This window comes from Eulemur rufifrons, chromosome 3 (assembly GCF_041146395.1).
Source record: "Eulemur rufifrons isolate Redbay chromosome 3, OSU_ERuf_1, whole genome shotgun sequence".
Taxonomy (NCBI): Eukaryota; Metazoa; Chordata; class Mammalia; order Primates; family Lemuridae; genus Eulemur; species Eulemur rufifrons.
Window position 1 is genome coordinate 28,749,544 of NC_090985.1, and position 24,845 is coordinate 28,774,388.

General features: G+C 50.2%; 1 protein-coding gene across 1 annotated transcript in view; it reads left to right on the forward strand.

Annotated features, from left to right (window-relative positions):
• Nucleotides 1–1,311: 1,311 nt before the first annotated feature.
• The window catches only part of COL22A1 (collagen type XXII alpha 1 chain), a 236,758-nt gene continuing 213,224 nt past the window's right edge, over nucleotides 1,312–24,845 (forward strand). The window contains exons 1-3 of the mRNA XM_069465956.1: nucleotides 1,312–1,402; nucleotides 4,648–5,214; nucleotides 24,350–24,424. Of these exons, the coding sequence (XP_069322057.1) occupies nucleotides 1,312–1,402; nucleotides 4,648–5,214; nucleotides 24,350–24,424 (733 nt within the window). The remainder of the gene's footprint in view (nucleotides 1,403–4,647; nucleotides 5,215–24,349; nucleotides 24,425–24,845) is intronic.

A 24,845-nucleotide genomic window follows, 5' to 3' on the forward strand; every position in this document is an offset into this window, starting at 1 on the left:
TCATAACAAGAGAGACACACAAATACATACACAGACTTTCACCCATGAGCTCACTCTTCCTCCTCTGTGATTTTTAAGTTTGCGAGTCCCCTCCTGGGCACTGTGGTGGCATGTGGTTCTGCTGCAGTGGACATGCCCATCCATGGGATGCAGTTCCATGGTCCTCTGTAGTCTTCCTGTTGATCATTGTAAATGCCTGCATCAGGTTGGCAATTTGAAAACAGAGAACAAATAAGCTTGCTTTCAACTTACTGCCTTGCCACCTGCTTAATATTTTTTTCTGTTTATTAAACTCTAAAACAAGTATTCTCTTATTATTTGAATCAGAATAACCCTTATGATGATTGCTTGCCTGATTGTCTTTGAGATAACGTCCCGACCGCTGCAAACACTGAGGTTCAGGAATCCTTTGGCCAATTCAATTCTTCATTCTTTCCCTTCTCTCATAGCTAGTTACTGACCTTGCTTTAGGTCCCTGAGTGAAGTCAGCTTGGATCACGCAGTTCCCGGGGCAGACAGTAGGCGAATGGACTATGAAAGTAGCAGCCCACCGCTAACAGAAGGGGCGCTCAGGCTTCCTGTGGAGACAGCAGAGGGGCGGCCCCTCAGCCAACAGGGCAGCAGGGGACAAGGTGTCCAGGAAAGACTATCTGCAAGGGGACATCTGAGCTGAGCACTGCAAGGGGCACTCAGGGTGGGTGTGGAGACTTCAGGCACAGGGAAAAGCTTCCATGAGGCAAGGACGTGTTGCAGATCTGGCATCAGTGGGAAACTGCTAGGAAGTGCAGGCTGGTGGGGCAGTCGGGAGAGGTGAGAGGTCGGGCTGGACAGGACTGGGCAGGTCATGGCAGGCCTGTGTGCCAAATTCAGTAGGGGATGAGGACGGCATTATGGAAGGGCTTCAAGCGGGATGGGGCTGCGGCATCCTCAAGCCCCAAGCCCCTCTCCTAGTCCTGTCTGCAACCCCACGTGCAACCCCAGGGCCTGGCAGGTCCTCGATACACACACTGCCAGCAGGGAGCACCGAGGGGTAGATGGGTGAACAAACGGAGGGGAGGTGACATTGGGCTTGCTCTTTAGAAGGTCACCCTGTTGGCTGTGTGAACAGCCGAGTCTGAGGAAGGAAGGAAGGTTGGGGCCTGAGCATGGGGAATTCCTCCCAGGAGGGGCCCAGAGGTTGCTTCTTATGGCCTTTCAGCTTGAGAACCTCTCACAAGAGACGTGTCTTTCTCCACACAGGCGATGCTCCAGTAGACCCCAACGGCGTTTCTTCCTGGCCTGGAAATGCTTGTCCCCAGGAAGAAGAGAGCCATGGCCAGCCTCCGAGGGAACACTGTGGCCTGCCTGCTCTGGATGCTGCTGCTGTGGGCTGGGGACGGCGGCTGCCAGGCCCAGCGGGCAGGTGGGGCCATCGCAGGCTGTGCCACTCTGGGGGCTGAGCAGTCAGTGTGCCTGTCCCTGCGTGTGCGAGTGTGGGGTGTGGATGTATGCCTGTGGGTGAGCTCACAACTGACCGTGTGAGAGAGGGTGTGTGTCAGGAGTCCGACAGTTGTGTGTGTGATAGCCAGCCGTCCAGCAAGGGCCTGTGTGAGTGAGAGTGTGAGAGAGAGTGTGTGAGGGAGAGTGAGAGAGTTTGTGTGATAGTGTCATTGTGGATGTGAGCGTGTGTATGTGTGTGTGTGTGTGAGAGAGAGAGAGACAGACAGAAAGAGAGAGAGAGAGAGAGAGAGAACGACCTGCCTTAACACACATCCTGATCAGTCATGCAATGTGTTCTCTGTGCAGGGTTTGGGCCTGGGGAGAGGGCAGGGGTCAGGACCTGGTTGTCTTGTCCTGCTCTGTGAAGGCTTTGAGACACATTCCAGGGAGAAATAGACACACTATAGTTCAGCCAGAAAAGGTGTCCAGGACAGTGAGAAAAACACGCCTGCGCAGTAGAGCAAGGAGCTGGGAAAGTTTCCTGGAGATGGGGAGGCCAGGGCAAGGTAGGGTTGAGACGTCACAGAATGGCTTTACTCTCCCATCTGTGGGTCCCTGCTGTGGGGGAAGGCACCAGTCAGGGCTGAGACGTGAAGGAGGAGTCCGGAACATAAGCCAGTCTGTGTGGCCAACACCTAGCACAGAGCTTGCACACTGGGGACCTCAGTACATAGATAGACAGGACACTTGTGGGCTGCCCACAGGGCGGCAGGGAGAGTACCCTTCACTAGATCTAGAGTGTAAAATGATGTTCCCATTTTACAGATGAGGAACTGAGGTAAAGAGAGGCCCAAAGCCCACGGCAGGTGAGGCTGGCAGAACACAAGATATGATGGGCTAAAACTTTTTTCCCTAGTCCTCAAAAAAATTAACACTATTTATTTATTGATTTTACAAAGTTCTCTCATGTGTTTTTCTTTGCCTGAGTCTCTCAAAGCCCGGCTGGCTGGAATAATTGTTTACATGCAAGGAACATGGGATTTCTGTGTCCATCGAGCCAACCCCAAACACACCGTTGATGTACAGGATTACCAAATTCACAAGTGGACAGGCCCTAGGGCCGTGTCTTCCATGCCCTCATTTCACAGAGTGGAAAATGGCAGCGGAGGGAAGCAGTCATCGGGCCCTGGTGCAGGTCTGTTCTCTCCATGTCACACTCGAATCCAGTCTGTTCCCTGGCCTCTGGGAGAAAATGTTCGCAGTGCTCAAAAGGGCCTCTTGGTGAGGCCTCCTGAACAAACGAAGCTTCTGTAGCCTTAAAACAAATTTGCTTTAGGATTACAGCCCACAGGCTGGGGCCTGTCTGGCCCTCAGTGGCAATTATCCTGAACAGGCTGGGACATTATTGTCCCAAGGACAAAAGAATGACCTTTTGTGTCAAGGAGAAAAACTCCCCAGGAATTATCTCTGAGTCCACACATCTGGGCAAACACACTCCAAAAGCTCTAATCCTGTTAGGGAATCAGTCCTGCTAAGGCTGGGATGTCACTCAGGGCCTAACATGCAGAGTGTAACTTGGATTTCAAAAACTAGAGGGAAAGGTAGGTGTGGAATATTCAAGAGTGGAATTGGCTCAGGCCAGATAGGGAAATGTTTGTGTGTGTGTGTGTGTGTGTGTGTGAATACATACAGCTTTAGTGTTTTTCTTTTTCTTTTTTTAAACTTAATTTATTGCTTGCACAGATAAAAACAGAAAACAGAATAATAAAACCCACTCATAGCTCTGCTTGCCAGAGGTAAACAGTATTTCCCTTGTGGTTTCTCTCATGCATACACAATTACACACACAGATGCACAAGAGCACAGGTTTCCTTTCCAGAAATTTTATCATGTTATACGTAATGTTTTATAAACAGCTTTTCCTATGCAACACTATATTGGAAAATGTATCCATGTTGATAAATATGGATACATATTTACAGCAATCAAGTTCAAGGCTGCCTAAGTTGTGCTCTGTGAATACATAGTGATCTTTCCTTTAATTCCATGTGGGTTGTCTCTAGGATTTTCTTGGTCATGCTACTGTGAACTTTCCTATATATCTCCCCCCCCCCATTTATCTGATTGATTACTTGGGGTAAATCACTAAGTTTGAAATTGGTGGATAAAAAGATTCCCTCCGAGATAAGACTCTGAAGCCCCTGAGAAAGAGTGTGACAAATCCCACCACCACTGGTTGAGTAGACAAATGCATTCTCTTCAAACTCTCATGCACCCTGGCCACCGCCAGTCCCGTTCACCCTTTCTGATCTGATATTTTAACAAAGTGGGGCTTTTTGTGTTTTGTTTTGTTATATTTTATTTATGTTAGCCAAATATTTGTGCCAGGTGTTCCCAGGGGCCTAGGAAGCTGCTACTGTTGGTATTCTGGAAGTGTCAAGACTAGAGCTTCTCGATGGTTTCCTTGTATATTTGCACAGCACTTTGGAGTTGGGAAAACACTTTTCTTCATATTATCTAGTTGTAAAATGGATGAGTGGCTCCTTGCACACGATTGCTGTGAAGATGAGAAATTAACTATATGGTGCCTTATTTGGTTTAATCAAAAGCATCATATATTAATAGTTCATATAAAATTTATATTATACAATTATATATATTCATAAAGCATATAGAACATCTATGAATTTATATTAAAATACATTGAATGGGATATATTTCATATGATTTTTCATGGTAAAATACTGTGAGCTGTTTAAATATTCAACAAGTGGGCACTGGCTAAGTCAGTCGTGTTCATCTAGCATATCACTAGATGCAGGGAAAACAACATATAATCACCGTGTCTGGTACAGTCCCATTTCCATCAATAACTGTATGGAAACAGAAAATAATCAAGTGTATACCCCATGGTTTAACAGTGTTTATCTCTGAGTAGATGGGAATGGGAGCACTGAAAACATCTTTTGATTGCCTTTCCTGAAATGAGCATGCATTATTTGTACTCTATTTAAAAATAATGAAAAAAAAATGAAGTGACTTTTTAATCAAAATGAAAGTAAAGAGATTGATGCATAACCGTGTTACTGAGGCTCAGACAGTTCAGGCAGCCCAAGGTCCCCAGGCAATGAGAGGCAGGGCAGGACCCTGTGACCACGGCTTTAGGCCTAAGGACAATGCCCTTTCCATGCCCATGTGCCCTACCCACCCTTTTTGTCACCCCTGCAGGTTGCAAAACCGTCCACTACGATCTGGTCTTCCTCTTGGACACCTCCTCCAGCGTGGGCAAGGACGACTTTGAGAAGGTGCGGCAGTGGGTGGCCAACCTGGTGGACACCTTCGAGGTGGGCCCCGATCGCACCCGCGTGGGGGTTGTGCGCTACAGCGACCGGCCCACCACGGCCTTCGAGCTGGGCCACTTTGGCTCCCGCGAGGAGGTCAAGGCGGCCGCGCGGCGCATCATGTACCACGGGGGCAACACCAACACGGGCGACGCACTGCGCTACATCACCGGGCGCAGCTTCTCCGCGCGGGCTGGCGGCCGCCCCGGGGACCGCGCCTTCAAGCAGGTGGCCATCCTCCTGACCGACGGCCGCAGCCAGGACCTGGTGCTGGACGCGGCGGCGGCCGCCCACCGCGCCGGCATCCGCCTCTTCGCCGTGGGCGTGGGCGAGGCGCTGAAGGAGGAGCTGGATGAGATCGCCTCGGAGCCCAAGTCCGCCCACGTCTTCCACGTGTCCGACTTCAACGCCATCGACAAGATCCGCGGCAAGCTGAGACGCCGCCTGTGTGAAAGTGAGTGCCATCCGAGGGCAGGGGTCCGGGGCGCACGGGGCAATGCAGCCCCTCGGGGAGGCCCAGCAGGTGACAGGTGCAGAGGCCACGAGCCCGCCCTTTCTGGGTTGCGCTGCACAGTGAACCTAGTAGCACGCCCACTCGCGGCACGTGCCTGTCATCAAAGGACATGGCTGTCTTCTACCTTCCTGGGGCAGAGGAAGGGGGCAGATGTGGAAAAGACTTTGGGATTACAGAGAACTGGCTTCTAAACTCCCACCCCACCTGTGAAATACTTGGTGACTACACGTCTCAGAATCTCATCTGTGTCTCAGATGGGAGCATCCTCTGCTTACAGGCCAGAGCTGTTGAAGTTAGCGCAGTGCATGCAAAGCTCTCCTGCAAGAGTCTGGCACATAGTAGTGTCTCCCAAGGGGTTGCGATGAGAGATCATGTAAGAAAACAGGCACTTACGGCTCTGTGAACTGTACCTGGCAGCTAGAGGCAGTCATTTAGAGATGGTCAGAGGCTTTTTGTCCCAGAGGCCACGTGCTGTGACCCAGTGCCCTCTGAGATAACCTGCGGTCTCTAACTTATTTGCCTGGAATCTGTTGATTGTGCCTGGGGATGGGGGAGGGGAGGCAGAGAGCCCATGGCCTTCAGGGCTCTGACCTGGAAGCCTGACCTCCAGGCTCCTAGTGGGTCATTCTGAGGACAGCCCTCTCTCCAGGACAGGAAGCATGGAGTGGGTTTCTCATCTCCATCCTTTCTCTAGCTTCTGCGTCTGCCCATTGCATTGAAATGCCATTTGTCGGTCTTGGGTGACAAAGGGATTACCCAGTAACTTTCCCCTCCAGGACCAGCAGGGGCTGTGCTTTGAGGGAGGTGGGGGCTGGGAGCAGAGTCTCAGCCTCTTGTCTTGCTCATCACTGCGGGGGACTGAACAGCCCTTGGCTGGGTGACAGCTTGGCCAGGGGCAGGGAAGACCTCAGGGGCTTGGTGTGGTGGTGGGAGGGCTGGTGGGGTAGGGGCAGCTGCGAGTGACTCGGCAGGCAGGCAGGGGCCTGGTCCTGGGGATGGGCCTGGCTTGCAGCCCAGCGAGAAGACGGCTAAGCCATTCCAGGAACCAGGGTGGCTCTAGGCTTCTGTACCACAATAGGGCTCTTTTCTCTGTGTCGACTCTTTCAATCTCCACTTGTTTATTCAACAGATACTTATTGGGGATCTACTTTTTGTGTGGCCTTGTGCTGATTTCTGGGGTTATAGAAAAAGAGAAGACATAGCACCTGCCCTCAGTGTGCTCATAGTCTAGAAGGTAGGATGCATAAAAGGAATGTGATGCTGTGCAGGTTAACTGGAATAAAGGTACCGGCAGAGTGTCATGAGCCGGGTCCTTGTGTGCTTGTGGTGGCTGGTGATGCTGAGAATGAGGGAGGGCTTCCTGGGGGTGGTGCTTAGGCTGTTAAGGAGGATCAGCAGAGCAGCCAGACCTTCGCTCTGATTGGACTAGGGTAGGTCATGTGACTGTTCCTAGACCAATCACTAGCCTAGGAGTAGAAATAGTTGAATAGTTGAACAGCAACCTCGTCTAACGGAGAAGTGGAGTTAGTTACCACCTCAGCTCCCTCGAGGAAAGGGGTTTGGTACGTGGAGGGGAACTGGGTATTACCAAGAGAAAGGGAAACCGATACAGGCCAGCCCACATCAGCACACATCCATCATGATAACATCAAGAACAAAATGGATTCTCTACAGCCAGGCTTCTTCAAATGCCCAAAATAGAAGTAAGAGTTAGCATTCAGTCATCTGAAGGGAATCCGTTTTGTAAATACAGCTGTGAGAGGAAGAGGGCCTGGTCTATTCTGGTGACAAATGCAACGAAATCCCCTCACAAGGGCTTCAATTAGAAACAAAGCAAAACAAAAGAGCTAACAGTAACATTGGAAAGCAGCTAGCAGGATTAAATCAACACCAGAAATCTCTTGGCACACAGAAGATTCCTGTGGGGGCCTCGCCTGAGTAGGAGCTTCTCTGAGTAGGGGCTTCAGACTGGCGACCTGGAAAATCACGGGCTAACGCTATCAGACTTTTTTGATGTAGTAATCATTCAGTTTGGTCCAACCCATTTATTCTGTTATTCATTCATTCAACAACTGTATGTTAATATAGCAGTCATTAGATTCAATCTAGTTCACTCATTCATTCAACGACCATGCATTGTATCAAACATCCATTCAATTTGATCAATCCATTCATTCATTCATTTGACAAATACACACTGAGTGATTTTTCTGCGCTGGGGCGCAGGCCAGGTGCCCAGGATGCAGCGATGGTTCTGACATTCTCTTTGTCCTTAAGAAACTCTTGTCTACTTAGTGCTGCAGGAATGTGGCAGACAATTACACAACTGAGTGTGTAATTTTATATATATATAAAAGTTTATGTTCTTCGTGTCTGTCTTTACACACAAGGATATAGCTTCACGAGTCTATTCCCTGTGGCCCTCAGTGCCTAGAAGAGGGACTAGTACATAGGATGAGCTCCTACATAGTGTTTAATGGAAATCAAGGGCAGTGCCTGACAATCCTGTGCTTCTGTTGTGATGTGCATGTTAGAAGTACTTGGCAGTCTATAGCCATACCACCCTGAACACGCCCGATCTCGTCTAATCTCCGAAGCTAAGCAGGGTCGGGCCTGGTTAGTACTTAGATGGGAGAAATACTTGGCAGTGACTTCTTTCACCCCCACAGCTGCAAAGAGTAAGAACATTGAGCAAATCTGAAATCATAGCCTACAATAACTGAAATACTTAAAGTGTCCATATTCTGATGAGCAGAGACAAATGGTCAGATTTGGAAGGTTGCTACAGGTCCAGAAAAGGCATATTGGCTGGGATAGGCTGAGTCATGCCAAAAATATCATCTCTAGTGGGATATGGCAGTGCACACCTGTAGTCCCAGCTACTTGGTTGGGAGGTTGAGGTGGGAGCATCACTTGAGGCTAGGAGTTCTAGAGCAGCCTGGGCAACATAGCCAGACTCCATCTCTTAAAAAAAAAAAAAAAAAAAAAAAAAAAAAAATCCCCTACCTCCTATGTTGAGACAGATGGGGAGGAGAAAGACCCTGACCTGACTCTACTCGAGATGAATAGAATTGAGGGAGTTTGCTGTTTGCTGGGCACCACATTGACAGCACTTGGGATTACATAATCTCACTCCATCCTCATCCAGCCCTGTGAGGCGGTTTGGACACTGACACTTTACACGCAGGACGCAGATGCTCTGGCCTATGCTGTCCAACATGTATGGCTATTGAGCACTTGAAACAGGGCTGGTCCAAAGTGAGAAGTGCCACAAGTGTAATGCACACACTGGATTTTATAGGAAGTGTAATAGGAAATTTTATAGAAAATCTGGAAAAAGAAAATGAAACATGTCATAAATAGTTTTATATTTATCACTCATTGAAATGATCATATTTTGGAAAAAATAGGGTTAAATACAATATATTAGTAAAATCAGTTTCTCTTGTGTTTTTTTTTTTTTTTTTTTTTTTAATGAAAATTTAACATTACCTATGTGGCTCCCATTTTCTTTTGGCTGTTGCTTCCCTAGAGGTGAAATGACAGCTGCAGGTGTGTCTGGCAGCCGGGTGGGGTGAGGTTGGAGGTTGGTGGTGTAAGAACAATGCATGTTGAATCTCCAATTCTTAGCCCTTAGACTTATTATTATCTGTATGATTTTTAGCACATTACCTGATTTCTGTGAATCTTAGCTTTCTCACATGTGAATAAATATCATTTCTATCCCTGGACACATATAGCAAAGCTACAATTAATATATGCAGTGTACCTAAAACAGGATGTGCTTAATCGATAATAATAGTCATTACCACTTCTCACGCTCCCCTTCCTGCCTCTCCTTATTCCTCTCCTCCTGTGATGCTGAGTTGGCCATGATAAACTGAGCTCTGGCTGCTTCCAAAACCCATGCACCTTCCATCTAGCTTGGCCACAGGAGGGAGGAAGGATAGCTCTGAGGGCAGCAGGCTCCCAGGTGCTACCTTCAGAGGCAAAGCTGGATCCAGAGCCAAGGCATAGGGAGTGAGGGGCAGCATCTGGTGCTGAGGTCTGTGAGCAGAAGCTGATCTGGTCTGGAAGCCCAGCTGGGAGAGACCAGATGAGCAGGGAAGGGTGTGGCATGAAACGGGAAGAGGTCTGGGGTTGGGCTGAATTTCCCCTGCTGTGGCCATTGCAGAGAAGCCCTCCTTTGTCAAGATGCTCCTGGGCCACCCGCAGGCCTCACCCATCCTTCTGCTTCTCAGGACCTCAGGGTGCCTCCATTCCACAGTCTGCCTAGAGTTTTGTTAGAACCGCAGCTGCACATTCTGCCCACCTAAGTCAGGACTATGGATAGGATAGCTTAGTGCTAGTGGTTTATCTTCATCTCGCACATTTACGACTTACTCTGTGCTTACACATGCCAGGGTTAATGTGTGTGGCACTCCTGTGTTGGAGCTTGCACGGTGATGCTTCTGGTTCGTCATTGAGGTGACCACAGTTAGAGGATTAGAGAACTTGAGCTGCTCCCCAGAGATGGCCCAGCTGGCAAGGAGCAGAGCAGGAGTTCCTCCTGCTGCTTTTGACCCTAGGTTCCAAGTTCTTACTGGGAAGTTATGATATTTAGGAGGCATCTTCAAATCCATCATTTTGTTGAAGTCTCACCATGTAGCCCCTCTAAGTGCGTTTTCTGGTTCTTCCTATTTTGTGACTAATAGTACTGAGGTATGGAGGGGCTAAATTCCCCATCCAGGATCCCAGAGAAATCATTATCCTCATTTTATAAATGAGAAAGGATATCTGCAGACATATGAGGGTAGTAACAAGGGCAGCAACAAGGACACCTGGTGATGTTATTAGAGATGCACTTCTGGTGTCCTGCTCTCTGTGACCTCCACAGTGGCCTCCCCTAAAGTCTTTCCTGGCACCGATGGCTCAGTGTCCCCTTGGATTTGGGCACATCTGGGGAAGTGCCTCCATGCCAGGGTGTCAGCTCCTGCATCTCCACAGCCTGACAGAGGTCCCTGGGGGACTCAGTCTCAGCCTCGGCTTCCTGCAGCATGGGGCGGAGGCTGCAGACAGGGCTCCACCCCACAGCATCAGCTGTAATTAAGAGCTTTCTCCACCCCTGGCTCTGAGCTGGCCACAGAACAACCTTTATTTAGCTTATCGGGCCACTGTTAAGTGAGTCTGTGGAATGCCAGCCGGCCGCAGCTGAGAAGGCCTCCACCTACTTCTATTTTGGGGACACTCTATGGTGGTCCGCTCTCCCCTGTCTCCACAGGAAGGCAGCTCTTTGCTGGATCCTGTCTTTTAGCTCTTGGATGTTTGGGCTGGGATGTTGATCTGGATTAGGGCAGAGAAGGAGCCTCGCCCAGCCCTCATGGTGTTTTTATCTCTCCTGGCCTGGCACACGGCCTTCCTCTCTCTCTCTCTCTCTCTCTCTCTCTCATTGATGTGTTCATAGTTAGCTACATTCTTGTTCTAATGAGAGTTTTGACTACTGGACACTACACTTTTCAAATAGACCAATTATAAGATCACTTAAAAATCAGTTTTATACTTTTTCTTTTTGTAATGAAAAGAAAAAAGTAAATCATACAACTTGTTTATGAAATTGGGTATGGACCAAATAAACATTTATAGATAACATCTCACAACAGGGGATGTTTTTACACATTCTTTATATATGTTACTGGGTTATTTTTTCAGTGCATATTTATTGAGCCCTAGTATATCCCAAGCATTGTTCTGAGGCATGAGGGTTACAGGACATACATGATACTACTTTTAAAGTGACACTTTCCAGAAAGGAAAGGAGGTTGACAATCAACCAAGTAGAGCAATGGGCGAGCTAATTTCCTACTGTGGTGGGTATTTGAAGATCAGCCAGGCCGTGGGACCAGGAACTCAGGTAGGAGATGAGTGGAAGGCCTGCCTGAGGAGAGAAAGATTCTCCAGCTTGGAATGTCAGGAACAACCCTGCAAGCCACGATGTATGGGCAAGCGTTCCAGGCGGGGAACAGAGAAGGCAAAGGGCCTGAGGCCAGGGTGGGGTAGGGGAGGGAGGCCAACAGCTCCAGGGCTCAGCAGGGGCGAGCTGTCCCCAGTTGTAGGAGGTAGGACTTGAGGCTCAGCTGTTGGCTTTCCTCTCCCTGGTTTGGTTCTCACAGCCAGGAGGGAGGTCCCAGGCCAGCCAGAGGCAGAGTCCACCTCAGGTCCCCTGCAATCATCTTCCCCTTTGAAGACAGCCCACAAGGCCCCAGGGGAAGGCTTGTAGACTGCTGCTGGCAGCTCTGGGTGGCACGTCTGGCCTGGGAAATTCTTAGGCACCCTCTCCCTCTGAAGAAAGTCTTGTAGAGTCATTGAAGAGGGCACAGCCCTGCTGATGGCATTGTCCCCAGGGACCATGCCTTCTTGACCACACTCCTGCTGCACTCTCCAAGTCCCTCTGCCTGGCTAGAGGCTCCACGGTAAACTCAGGATGCACACACCCCCTCATGCACACGCACCATGCACACCACACACACCATGCACACCATACTCCCCACGTACACACACACCGCACAGCACACACATTCACCACACATCACACACCTGTACACCCTCCACATACACACATACCCCACATATTATCCTCCATACACAATCCCTCACACACACACTCCACACACATTTCTCACACACCACATGCATGTACATCACGCACACATGTACACCCCCCACATACACACAGGCACCACACACACGACACACAGACACACCACACATGCACAGACGCACACATTTGGGAACATGTATGTGACCACACAGTGACCCTCCCAGCCGTTCCCTCTGGATGGACCCAAAGGCCAGGGAGGAACCGGCAGCAGCAGCAGCTGTGGGTTTGGAGCCGCCACGTCGATGCCTGTGGCTTGGCACTCGGGACCACGTCAGCTGCAAGAAGGAGTTCAGTCCGGGCCCCTTTCCCTTCAAGGTCACTGGGAGTTCCTCTTAGGCAAACTTATTATCACCCAATAGAAATAGTAATTGAATTACTTAATTCTAATTCTGTGCTATGAAATTTTAGGTGAAAATTACTGAAAATGATGGAAAACTAAAACCCACCCATCATTTATTTTTAATTTGTATACCTCAAGGAAGAAAAATAGTCTCCCAACTCTGCTCAGTGAGACCCAACCCTGGAGATGACCCTTGAAGCCATTTGGTTACTGTCCCTGTCTGAATCCTGTCTCTGCCTAAAACTATACGACCCATGTATTATAGCCAAAAGGAGCTTGTGCAGCACGAATGCTTGTGCTGTTGGCTCATTTCAGACCAAGGTGTGCAGCTCTAGCTCATTCTCTATAACAGACATGTGTGTCTCGTTTGGCTGGGGGGACCAGGGGCCATCATCTCTCCCATCACTCCCAACTTGATGAGCCTTTATTTTGCTTCCAGGCTGTGGTTTATTATGACAATACAACATGGGACTTTCTCATACTGAGCTATTCATGAACCTGTGAAGCTGCTTCTGCAGGTGGCTTCCTAGAGGAGGTTTGCACTGTCAAAGTAGCTGTGAATCACTAAGCGCACCTTGCAGAGTCTGTGAGGATCTAGCGAGCTGTGCCAGGAAGGCCCTTGGTATGATGATGGCCCTGAGCACATGCTCTTATTGTGTACATTTACACACACACACACACAATTTATTCATGTATGTATGAATGTGTGTGTGTCATGTATATATCACACAAGAAAAGTGACTAAGTACCTTTTACTTAAGGGCAGTGTTTCTGAACTTTATTATTATTATTATTATCGCTGCCCAAAGGAGCCTGTGTAAACATTTTTTTAATTGCCCCCCCCAACTGGAATTGCAATGTCACACATACACTATATGCACCTGTGTATGCTGTCGGGTAGGGTTGCACTATGGAGGGCCACAGATCATTGTAATGTCTAACAATAATCTCCCTCTGGCCCCTCTAAACTGGTTTTTGCACCCTTGGAGGTGACATTGCCCACACTGAGATGCCATGAGAGGCTCCCAGGATGAGACCTCAGGGAAGGCAGGGGCTGGAATCCTGTCTTCTGTCCCACAGAGGCTGTGTCTTTATAGCATTGGGTTCAGCAGGTGGACTCAGGTCTAAAAGTTTGGGCTAAATCCAGGCTTCTCTGTTTATTTTGGCAAGTTACTTTTCTGAACTTTAATTTTCCCTATAAAAAGAAGACGATGCTAATACTACTTACTTTCAAGAACAGAGGGGACACGTGCATACATGCTCCCTTTTTGGCTAGTGCCCCTCGCACATTAACTCTTGTTATCAGGCAGCATCGCTAAGACCACCAGGCTGACATCAGAGGGGCTGGAGTGGACCCCACCTCTGCCACTGCCAGCTGCAGGGCCTCGGCCAGGGGCTTTGCCTCTCTGAGCCTTGGTTTGCTGATCTGTAAAATTGACGTGATAGTTACCAAGCTGGTGAATAACAGATCGTGGTTCTTACTGTTATTATTGCTAAGATCGTTATCATACTTAATATTTTCATGATAAGTCTATATAAAAAAAACATGCTAAAAATCAATGTGGGGAGTTGACAATAACACGGTTGGATCTGAGCTTCTTATCCCAGGAAGGGAGTCAAGCAGAGTCTAGAAGTTCATCTGTCTTGAGTTCTCTACAGGGAACTGGTCTGTTCTGGAAGGAAGAACTTCTGTGATCTAATGTGTTGGACCACAAATGACAGCTCACTGGCCAGATCCAGCCAGGCACCAATTTTTGTAAATCAAGTTTTATTGGAATTTACATATTGTCTACAGTGCTGCTTTCACACTGGAGTGGCAAGTTGAGTAGTTGGAACACAGAGCACATGGCCCAAAGGCTAACGTCTTCACTCTCTGGCCCTTTGCAGAAGTTTACTGGCTCCTGATTATGTATTCTGATGTGATGACTGAGAAACTGGAGTTGCTGCCACTCCTGAGGTGCCTTTGGATATGTTTCATGGGGGCCTCGTGTCATGCCCAAGCTTCCCAGGTCCTGGAGGTCTGACTGTGCATGTCACATGGTGGTTTTAGTTTTTAGTTGATAAAGGGATAAGCTATAGTGGCCACAACTAAATTGATAGTTGCAAAAAGTATATATATGTAGACACAGACGATCTATATATACCTATGTCTCTTTAGAAATATACATCTATATAATTAAATTCATGGAGAAATTGTGCATTTCTGAGCATCTCTGATGTCCTGCAGCTAACCCTGTCCTAGCTGAACTTGTCTTACACTTGTGAGAGAGTGAGTGGGGACACAGGGTTACACAATGTCTCGGGACTTTCCAGAAAATGTAGTTGATTAATTGCGATGTTTCTGATACAACCTCATACTTACTGGAAGACTGAGGGAAAACAAGTGTCAAAACTTTATATTTTAGGTGACTTGTTTTGATGTGAAATATGTGTCTTGCCTTGTCCTTTTGTTTACACTGACTCTGGTTTCTTTGAATTTACCCACACACAAACACACGCACAAACACACACATAGTCATATGGGCACACTCACCGACATACAAACACACTCTCACACAGACACATGTGCTCACATACACACCCTGTAGATGTCCTCTCATTTACATGTATTCAGAGAAAACACATACATGAGCATGCACACACACACACACACACACAGACACTACCAAACCTAGAAAGGCATATTCAAGACAATGAAGACTCCTTCCCTCTGCCCCTCACCCTGGAACAGTCTCCTTGCATTTGCCCAGAAAAAAATAACTTTACTAAAAATCTGCATGTGCATTTTGAGTGTAATACCTACTCCGATTTTCTGGAAATCTGACCAGTCATTTTTGCTTGATGTGGTTTCAGACACATAGACAGGAGGTCTGCTCGTTTATTTATAAAAGGTTCTTATTTACATCAGTCTAACAACAGACGTGGACATGAATGGCCAAGGGGGTGGAAGGTGATTAGAGGTGCTTGTTGGCGCTGCCTTGAGGGAGTCTGGCAGGAGGGTGCTCAGGGCCTCCTAAGGGGCAAGTTATGGCACCCTCAGCACCTGCTAGTGTGTGTGTTTTCTGCTGCAGACATCTTCTGTCTCAGTCCCCCAAATCCAGGGCACACAAAGACGTCTTCTTGCCTCGTGCTCAGATTGGATTGAGAGTGAGACACTCCCAGGCTGAGAAGGGCTGAGCTGGTGGGATGTGAGGCTGAGTGTGGAGCTGGGCAGCTCTGTCCACCGCGTCTACGCATCTGGGCTGGGAGAGCTGGGGCAGACTCGCTCCACACTCTCCTCTGCCCTAACCGCGAGTAGCCTGGGACAAGAGAACATAGTGGGGCTGCATGCTACGTGCATTGCTATTTGTAACTCACAGATCAAGTTTAAAAAACATCCTAGCAAATATGTTCTGTCCTCCTAACTTGACAAATATACCCTCATAACAGCCTGGGAGGCAGGTTGGAATTCAGAATCCTTGGACTCCTTAAAGTGACATGGAAGGATATGGTGGCCCAAGGAGAGTCACACCGAAGCAAACGGAACAGAGACAGAGAGGAAAAAGCCTAAAGAGATGTCTATTCACACTGAACTGTTGACATTATTACCCAAGGCTGTGAACTTGGATCAAAGGTCTCATCAAAGACAGAGGCAAAGCTTTGTGGGAACGTTTCGGTGTTACAGCACCAGAAGCCATGTGCTGTCTTCCCAGGACAGTTTCCCACCGTACCTGGAGAAGCTCGTGAGTCTGTGTCCTGCAGCTGGTGGCGTCCCTGGGCTTGGCTTTCTGGGAAGGAGTTGGTGAGGGGGGTAGGGGTCAGCACCTGCGGCAGGCGCCGGGCTGGCCTGCCTCAGGGGGGCCTCCCTGCAAGGCAGTTCCTCTTTATTGACATCAGATTCCTTGTCTGTGAAACAAGAGGACTGGACTACAGGGTCGCTCAGACTTTCTCCTGATCCTGAAGTCTGATTCTGTGTGTCAGAATGTTAATTCCAGAAAGAAGTGCCCTCCTCTCTTGACCCTCACAGCTCACTCACTGCCAGCCTTTCCTCCCCGTTCACCTGCACCTGCCAGACCTTCAGGATGGGATGGCAGAGCTTCTCTGTGCCCCAGATCTGCTGCTCCCCTCTCTGAGCCTCGGGTGTCTCCTCTGTAAAATGGGGAGACTGCAGGAGCCCGCTGCACAGATGGCAGGCAGCAGTGGACGTCGGGGGAGGCCGTGTCTGGTTAGGGCCGGGGATGGTGTGGGCATGTCAGGGGCCCCAGAGAGAGCAGGAGGGCCACACTGCAGTCCTGCTTGGCACTGCCCGGCCCTCATGCCTGTCCTTGGAAACTTCTTACGTGAGCTAACCCCAGGGGGCCAGAGCTGTGGGGAGCTCTGGGTTTGGGCACTGCAGTGAATCTTGGCCAGGTGCCTCTGGGAGAGGAGGTAGCAAGACAGAGGTGAGCACTGGGTCAGTGGAGAAAGGTGGGGACAGGCGTGGGCAGAAGTAAGGGGTAGCCTGGGTGAGAAGGAGGGAAAGGGTGTGGAGACCATGCAGGAGGCAGACAGAGATCCAGCGGACAGAGAGGCTGTCTCAGATCTCTTATCAAAGAAAGGGGGCCAGGCGTGGGGTGGGGGAGAGGGGATGGCCACATGCAGGCAGACCCACAGCCGGCTGCCCCGGGCTTAGCCTTGGACAGGGGAGCAGGCCCCCCAGGCCTGGCCTCGCCTCCCAGCACTGGGCCTGTGGGCCTGGGCTCGCATGCCTGCCAGGCCAGGCCCTCTGCCCTGTCGAGAATGTGCCATTGGCAGCGTGCCCTAGAAAGCCCTGGCAGGGAGGGACCCACTGGGCCATGCTGGGAGTGCATCCCACATGCCACCCACACAAAACCTCCCCTCTCTCCCTCTCTTTCTCTTTCTGTTACTGTCTTCCAAGACCAAGTCCCCCACTGTAGAAATGCCCAAATACATTCACGTGCACTTCACACATATGCACACAGGGGCAGGCACACAGTGAACACTGCAGACACGCACACACACAGAGACACAGAGGAGCCCGCTGGAAATGCTCGCACACAAATGCAGCGATGAGGCCACGTCTCGCTGTGCTCTAGGGAACTGCGGGTGTCAGGTACAGCTGAAGTCTGCACAACTGCGGTGTCCTCCTTGTTTGGTCACCTATTCATAGGTGGAGGCCCTGGGGCCGAGTTTGCAGACCTCTTCTCTGTCCTCTCTCTCTATCTCTGAACCATCTCACCCACTTCTGGTGCTTTAAACACCATCCATGTGCCAATAACTTACACACTGAAATCCCCAGCCAGGACCCGTGTCTTGAAATCTGAAGGCCAGGCAGGTAGCTCTGGGTGCTTGCTGAATATCTATCTGACATCTCAAATGTAAAACGTCTAGAACTGGCTCCTGTCTTCCGGTTGTGCAGGATAAAGTGTTCTCTGTCCCAGACACTCCACGTCTGATCTGCCACCAAAGGCTGCCTAGTCTCTCCCCAACCCAGCACCACCACCACCGTTGTCCCCTCCCCCTGGACCCCTACAGTGGTGCCCTCTGGTCTCTGTCTCCCCCCTGCCCTGGCACAGCCAGCCCCCAGCAGCAGAGTGACACATCTTGCCACGGCCTGTCAGCCCCACCTGGCTCTGAACCCCACCTCGTCTCACCGCTGCTCCTCCCGATACTGACTGTCCCCCACTGTGTGTCTCTGCTCCCCCTACCAGGCCCTGGTCCAGACCTCCCGAGGGTCACTCTCTCCCTTCCTGCCTGCACCCTCCACTCCCCCTCACAGCCCAGTGACACCCCGCCCCTCCGGTCACCTGCAACCCCACCCTCTCATCCCCCCTGCCTCAGCATGTCCCCTGCCGGCATCACACGTGTCTGGGACACCTCAGGGCCTCACTCGATCAATGTCCCTCTTTTCCACTGGACGGCGGTTCCCTGAGGACAGAGGGCTGTCATTCTGCCCATTATTTTATGTCCGGTCCGGTTGAGGGCCAGGTGCCTAGGAGGCCTTCATTAAACGTGGAGTGAAAGGAGGTTTGGTTCCGGCAGGTCTGCTGGAACCAACGGGCTGCCTAGGGCTCTGCTGCCCCTTGGGTTCCCCTGTGCTCCCATCGCCTCCCGCACTGTCCTAGAGAAAGGTCCTCACAGTCTCTGGTGATACCTGCTGGTGCTCGGTCCACAGGCCATTCCCCAGGAGGGAAATGAGGTGGAGGGACCCCTGGGACTGGGAGGTTAGAAATCAGGGCTGAGGGGTGGCCGCTCACAGCCCTCCTCGGACAGTAACTGCCTCGGCCAGCCCCTGCTGCTCTCTGGCCTCGGTCACGTCCACCCTCACTCACCTGGGCAGCGGGGTCTCCTCATCGCTCTGAACTCCAAACTGGGCCCTGGGCCACGAGGCTCTCCACAGCCTGGCGTCCTCCAGTCTCTCTCCTCTCTCTCCTCCCGCCTCAGGGCTTGGCACTGCCCTTCCCACAGCGGCCAATCCCCCTTTTTCACTCTCAGCTCGGATGTCACTCACCTCAGAGGCCTTCCCAGCCCAGGGCCCATCCAGTGCCCCCCACTCCCGACGCCCCATAGCGTGGGTCCCATGGGATGGCCAGTTGCTTCTCTGTGTTGGCCTCTGTGTAGCTCCGTGTTGCTCTCTGCCTCCTCCACCTGTGCGTGGGCACCACAAGGAAAGGAGCCACCTGGCCCGTGTGTTCATGTGTTTGTACTTGTTCCGCACACTGGGTCATACATGCCAGGTACTTGGCAAACGTGTTGGCTGAATGAACGAATGCATGGGCACTTATTGGGTGGCAGACATCATGCCAAGAACTTCCCATCCACAATCCCACCTGATCTTTAGGACAACTGTGGGTGGGGGAAAAACACCAGCTCTCACCCCTGTCTTTGGGTTTGGAAACAGACACAGAAGGGGCAACTGGCGTGGCAGAGGTGAGGTTGGTCTGACTCCAGCGCTTCCTCCTGTCAGCCCCAGGGGCCAGGGTTCCCCTGCTGGCCTGGCCTGTTGCAGCTTCTCCTCAGGACAACGTGCAGCTCCTGCTTGGCTGGGAGAGGAGATGGCACTGGCAGGGCCTCCCTTGTCACTATGTCTTCTGACTCGCTAGTTCCCAACCAAGGGTCCCCAGCTGACTGCGGGAAGGGCCCAGCTGAGCTAGAGCTCTGCTCTTCACCCCTCCCACTATGCTGGGCAAAGAGGTGAAGGAGGGAGATGACCCTGGTGTCAGGAACCAGTGTTTGCAGTTGTTAGCGGGTCCAGGGGGAGGTTTTCTTGCTAGCAATATTTTCTCTACCAAATGTTTTACCAGACTTCCTCTAAACACCTACATAAACATTCCCACGAAATACTTGGCACCTGACCACACCCTCTCTCCAGCCCAAAGGAGCTGGGAGATGCAGATGGGCAAACCAGGGGATCTGGGGCTACTTGGGAAGCAGCTGGAGATCATATACTTTGACCTAGAGGAAAACTGTGAGCCAGGAATCTCCAGGAAGTTCCAGAACAGGTGGTGGAGGTGGACCCGTGCATAAGAGCCCAGTGTCTGGACCCTGGGTCATCTCCTTTTCATCCTCTCCCACAATCCACTTCCTTGCCCTGAGATGTGGTCAATTACAATCCCCTAAAAAAACCCCCCAAAACTAGGAATGCTATTTGTTCACCTATAAAATATGGATAATTGTAGCTACCCTGTAGGATCATGGAGAGGATTAAATGAAAGCATGTGTGTAGTATGTGTGAGACTCTGACACAGTGTAGCCACTCAGTAATTGGCTGGTTGTTATTTGTTACACCCAAGGTGCTTTCCGACGCTGAGATTGTGTGGATAGTGGTTGAGTGCTCAAATGTCCAAGTCTGACTCCCTTGGTTCTTGTTAGCTGTGTGATGTTGGGTAGATTACTTAACCTCTCGGAGCCTCAGCTTTCCCATGTGTAAGCAAATTAATCCTATAGTTGCACAGTGGGAAAAATCTTTCTACAAATATAAACTGTTCAAAGGCAGAATGGGCTTCCTCAGGAGGTGGCAAGCTGGCCATCTGCTGGTGTAGGCTTTTGAGACAGACTGGAGTCTCTATTGGCCAGTGACCTTGGCAGCTGACGAAGCCCTTGGAGAGGCTGCATCGTGCAGTGGCCAGGGACTGGATGCTGGAGCCATCGTGCTGACTTGGCCTTTGCTAACTGTGTGGCCTTGGGCGATTGACTAACTTTTTTATGCATTTCTTTCTACATCTGTAAATAATAGCACCTACCCTGCAAAGCTGTGGTGAGGATTCCATTCAATGTGCTAATGTATTCAACATGCTCGATACAATGTCTGGTGCACAGCAAGCCACCTACATGTGTCTGCTGGTCGTGGAGATAACCACATCCCCCCAGCAGAGCTGTTATGAGACTCAGAGACAATCAGCATAGCACACCAGGCATAGTACCTAGACATGTGGGCACTCAGTCCCTGGGAGCCATTAGGATTATAATCCTTATTAATGTTATCCCTAGGGACCTTGTGCCTGATGCAGTGTCTGCTGCTTCGCTAAAGTGGAGATGTGTGGACCATTCTTTGGCTGGCCTTGGAGCAGCAGAGGAACCGGGCCATGTGCCTTCTGGGCGTTTGATTCATTGCTCCCCTCCTCCGCCTCTTCCCCTGCCCACTTGGATGTTGTACATCTTGTCTGTGGTCAGCTGCATTCAGCAGCAGCTGCCACGGTGATGTGATGAATGAGCAGTGATTTCTCCCTGTCTGGTACCTGGCAGGGCTGTCCCAGCATCCTTCCCTGGCTTCTACCAGTCCTGCTGGTCTCTTAGTCTGGGGCAACATCTCTCATCCTAGATGCTAGATTCAAGTAGGCATTCATTCAAATGCAGACACTCCTCCTATCTGCTGAGTTTCTTCTCTTAGTTTCAGTTTACATCTGAGTGATAGGAACAAAATCTGCCTTCCAGGATGCTTATTGTAGGTTAAATCCAAAGCCAGATGACTGGCACACAACGGTGCTCTATCATTGCAGGAACCCTCTTTTCCCAACTGGAATGACTCTTGGCTGAGAGCCAGGGGATGGAGCATGGCTGTGCTCTGCAGACAGAACTGTGTGTCAACACAAAGCATGATGACATCAGAGACCATCTTGTGCAAACCCTTTCCCTCCCCAAACAGGCAAACATGCGTGCCCTTTTTGCCATTTGGTAATGAGGACAAGTAAGTGGAAGTGTTGCTGGTTTTGGAGTCCCTGTTCCCTTGATTCTCCTGCACAGTCCCACAGATATCATGTCCCACATTCAGGGGACGAAGAAGGGAAAGTAAAATTGCCAATCCCATCTATCTATTCTTACATCAAGAAAACCAAAATCTTTTTAAATTCCTTCCTTCCCCCATTCATGACAAACTTCTTTTACTTCTTTCCTCAGTCAGATCAGGATCACATGTCCACCCCTAGCTGCAAGCAACTCTGGAAAGGCGAGGAGCAGAATAACCATCATTGGCTTGGACCAACTGGCCGCAGAGTTTCTTCTTGTGCTGAAAACTCTGCCATTCTGAACTAAAGTGGCATTTCTTTAGCAAGGAAGGAGTAGGAAGCGGATATTAGGTTGACAGCTAATAGTGTCTGCTATGCCTCTAGGGCAGGAGCCCAGGAGTCCATGGAATCTCACTGGCTCATCAAAATCATGGTACATTCCGTGCCTGGAAGGCTCCCCAGTCCACTGCCCAGGGTTGCTTCTTAGCTCAGGTGTCGGCAGTCATTTCTGCTCAACATGAACTGAAGGCCTGTGGTGGGCTCGGGGCTGGGACGACAGTGGCCGTAGGGAGGTGAGCTGAGACCCAGCCAGGTCAGAAGGCTCCCACTCCCTGGGGAGATGGACATACCAGTCAATGACTTCAGTATGGTGCCCTCAGCTCTTGGACGCTGAGGCCCTGAGCAGGGCTCCTCACTCAGGCTAGCATGAATGGGAACAAGGCCCTAGGGTTGCAGAAGGCTGACAGAGTCCCTAAGATTGAAGAGGAGGAGCCCTGGGGAGCAAGGAGACACAATGATGTCACAACACTCTGACACTTTATTGTGCTGACGTGTGTGTGTGTGTGTGTGTGTGTGTGTGTGGAGGCTGCCCCTACAGTCATCCCAGGAGCCCCCTGAAGGCAGGGACTGTGAATTTATCTATTGTCTATTTCTGAGACCTAAAAGTAGCTCAGAGCTTGCAGCGTATCTGGAGCTTGGTAAATATCTCAGTTTAAACAAATAAATGCAGATCATTATCCAAGATGTGGAGCTATCCTGGCCAAAAGGAATTGGAAAATGGCTTATAGTTATAGGCTAAGAGAGGCTTTGAATGCTCATCCTACCTCCCTGCCAAGCAGGTGAACCCTGAGGGCCCCAACGTCCCTGGGAAGCCCGGCTGGAGGGGACATTTTGGAAGCCATTTGTCTTGACTTAACCAAGTCAACTATAAATCACTCCTTGAACTTCTTGAATATATGTGGCTTTGTGATGGTGCTACAGGGAATTTGTGGGTTGTTTTGGGAATGATTTTGTAAAGAAATTTGGACAAATTCTACCATTTTCTCAAGGAATCTCTGTCTTTTCTGTGTTCGTGGTCCTCCCCTTGGGATATTTGCGGAGATGTGACTCAGTGTAGCAGCCTCCTCTGAGCTCCAGCCATCAGCCCCCAGAGATTTGCTCATAATCGAGGAGAGATAGAACCTTCTGAGTCAACTCATTTTAAATTTTAAACTCATTAAAATGACACACAGTCCCCAGCCTGTCTTTCTGGTGGGCTGCCAACGTGAAAGCAATTGATCGTCACCCCACAGCTGCCACTGGCCTGGGTGGAGCTGTCTAAATATTGCGCCGTGCCTGCAGCCTGTCTTGTACGTAGTCCTAGACAGACGGCTTGGTGCTGTTTCCAAAATAACCCCCTCCATGGGGCTTGTCAGACCTGCTGGTGCCATTTAGGATAAACATTAAAAATACCTCCTCCCAAGTCAGGAAAGATCACATGTGTTCCCCTCACTGCTGATGGATAAGAGGGCCCACACCGGCCCTGCACTGAAACATGCGGGCACGTGGAATTGATGGGGTGCTGGGACCGCCTAAGAATGTGCGATTGTAATAATGATGTGTGATAACTAAAGTGCTTTGCAGGCAGGGCTGGCTCTCAGGGAGGAAGTGAGCTGCCTCAGGTGCGAAGTTTAAGAGAGTGCAGTCCCTGCTTACCCCAGCCCCCGTGCTACTGTGGATTTCATCTTGCCCCGTCCTCACTGCAGCCCTGTGACACGTGAGTGTGCTGAGGTCTCCTGTGCCACCGATGCCTGTGCTGAGACCTGGAGGTGGAGAGACTTCTCCAAGCCACTGAGCTCCTCGGTGGTGGGGCCAAGGCGACCCGGCTCCTTACGCTTCAGTTAGTACTCTCCCCGAGATCGTTAGAGAGACTGAACGAGCTCATTTTCCTTCCGACTTTTTAAAAGCGAAGATCCCTGAAGACTTTAAGATCACGCTTCTGTGTAACTGAGAAGTTTTGCTTCCCCTGGGGTTTGAATTCTTCTGGAATTGTGCCTGAAGCTCCAGAAGGTGACATATGAGACATCTTTCTGGTCTGTCCCCGGCATGCAGTTCCCATTCCATTGCCACCCCGCTGATGTGGAGTTTTCACATGCATGTACACGCCTTCACGCATGAGGCTCCCTCTGCCTGTGGCACCTTTTGGTCTTTTGTCTGTCGGGCTAAGTCCTACAGGTCCTTTAAGAGGAACCTTTTCGGGAAAGCATCCTCCTTAGCCAGGTTAGGTGCCCTCAGTCCCCCAGCAACCGGCACACCTTGCTATCGCTTACGACACTGGGTTGATAATATTGATTTTTGCATCTGGCTCCCTCTAATGGACAAGGTTGTGAGTTCATTGTAGACAGGGGCAGAGCCGTGTGCATATTTCACCCCCAGTGCAGAGCATAGTGTTTGCAGATTCAATGCTTAAAAGTAAACGAGAAAACAAAAACATGTGTGACGTGCGGCTTCAGTGGCTTCTGGATCTGTTCAAGGCACCTTACGTGCTGTGGGGGGAGGGTCCGTTTGCTGTCATATGTCACAGGGTGTCTGTGGGTCACATTTTCTTAGGTCTCTATCCCCTCTTGCTTTTCTCAGACGTGCTGTGCCCCAGTGTCCGTGTGGAAGGAGATCGCTTTAGGCACACCAATGGCAAAACCAAGGAAATCACAGGTAAGAGAGAAGCTTGCTTTGGGGTACTATTTTCTGGACCTAAGCATGACCCTAGTAGATTTGGGGTGGCCTCACTGACCCTGTTTCATTCCCACCTTTCACCAAAGTCCTGACAGAATGGCAACTGCACAGGTGGCCTCTCTCACCAAAGACCCCCAACAGTGAGGAGCATGCCCGTTGGTTCTGTTTGGCAGACTGTGGACTTCCTGTAGGAGCCACTCAATACTGCATTGCAATGAATGAGTTTGCAAAGGAGCCGGTGAATGAGGAAGCAAATGATTGGCAAAGTGAGCAAAAGGGTGAATAATAAACGTGTTTTGGAGGAAAGGAGCGAGTGAATCAGAGTTATAAATGTAGCTGTGAATCAATGGGTGAGAGAACAAAGAGACACGGGACTGCAGACCCAGCGGCAGAAAGAAAG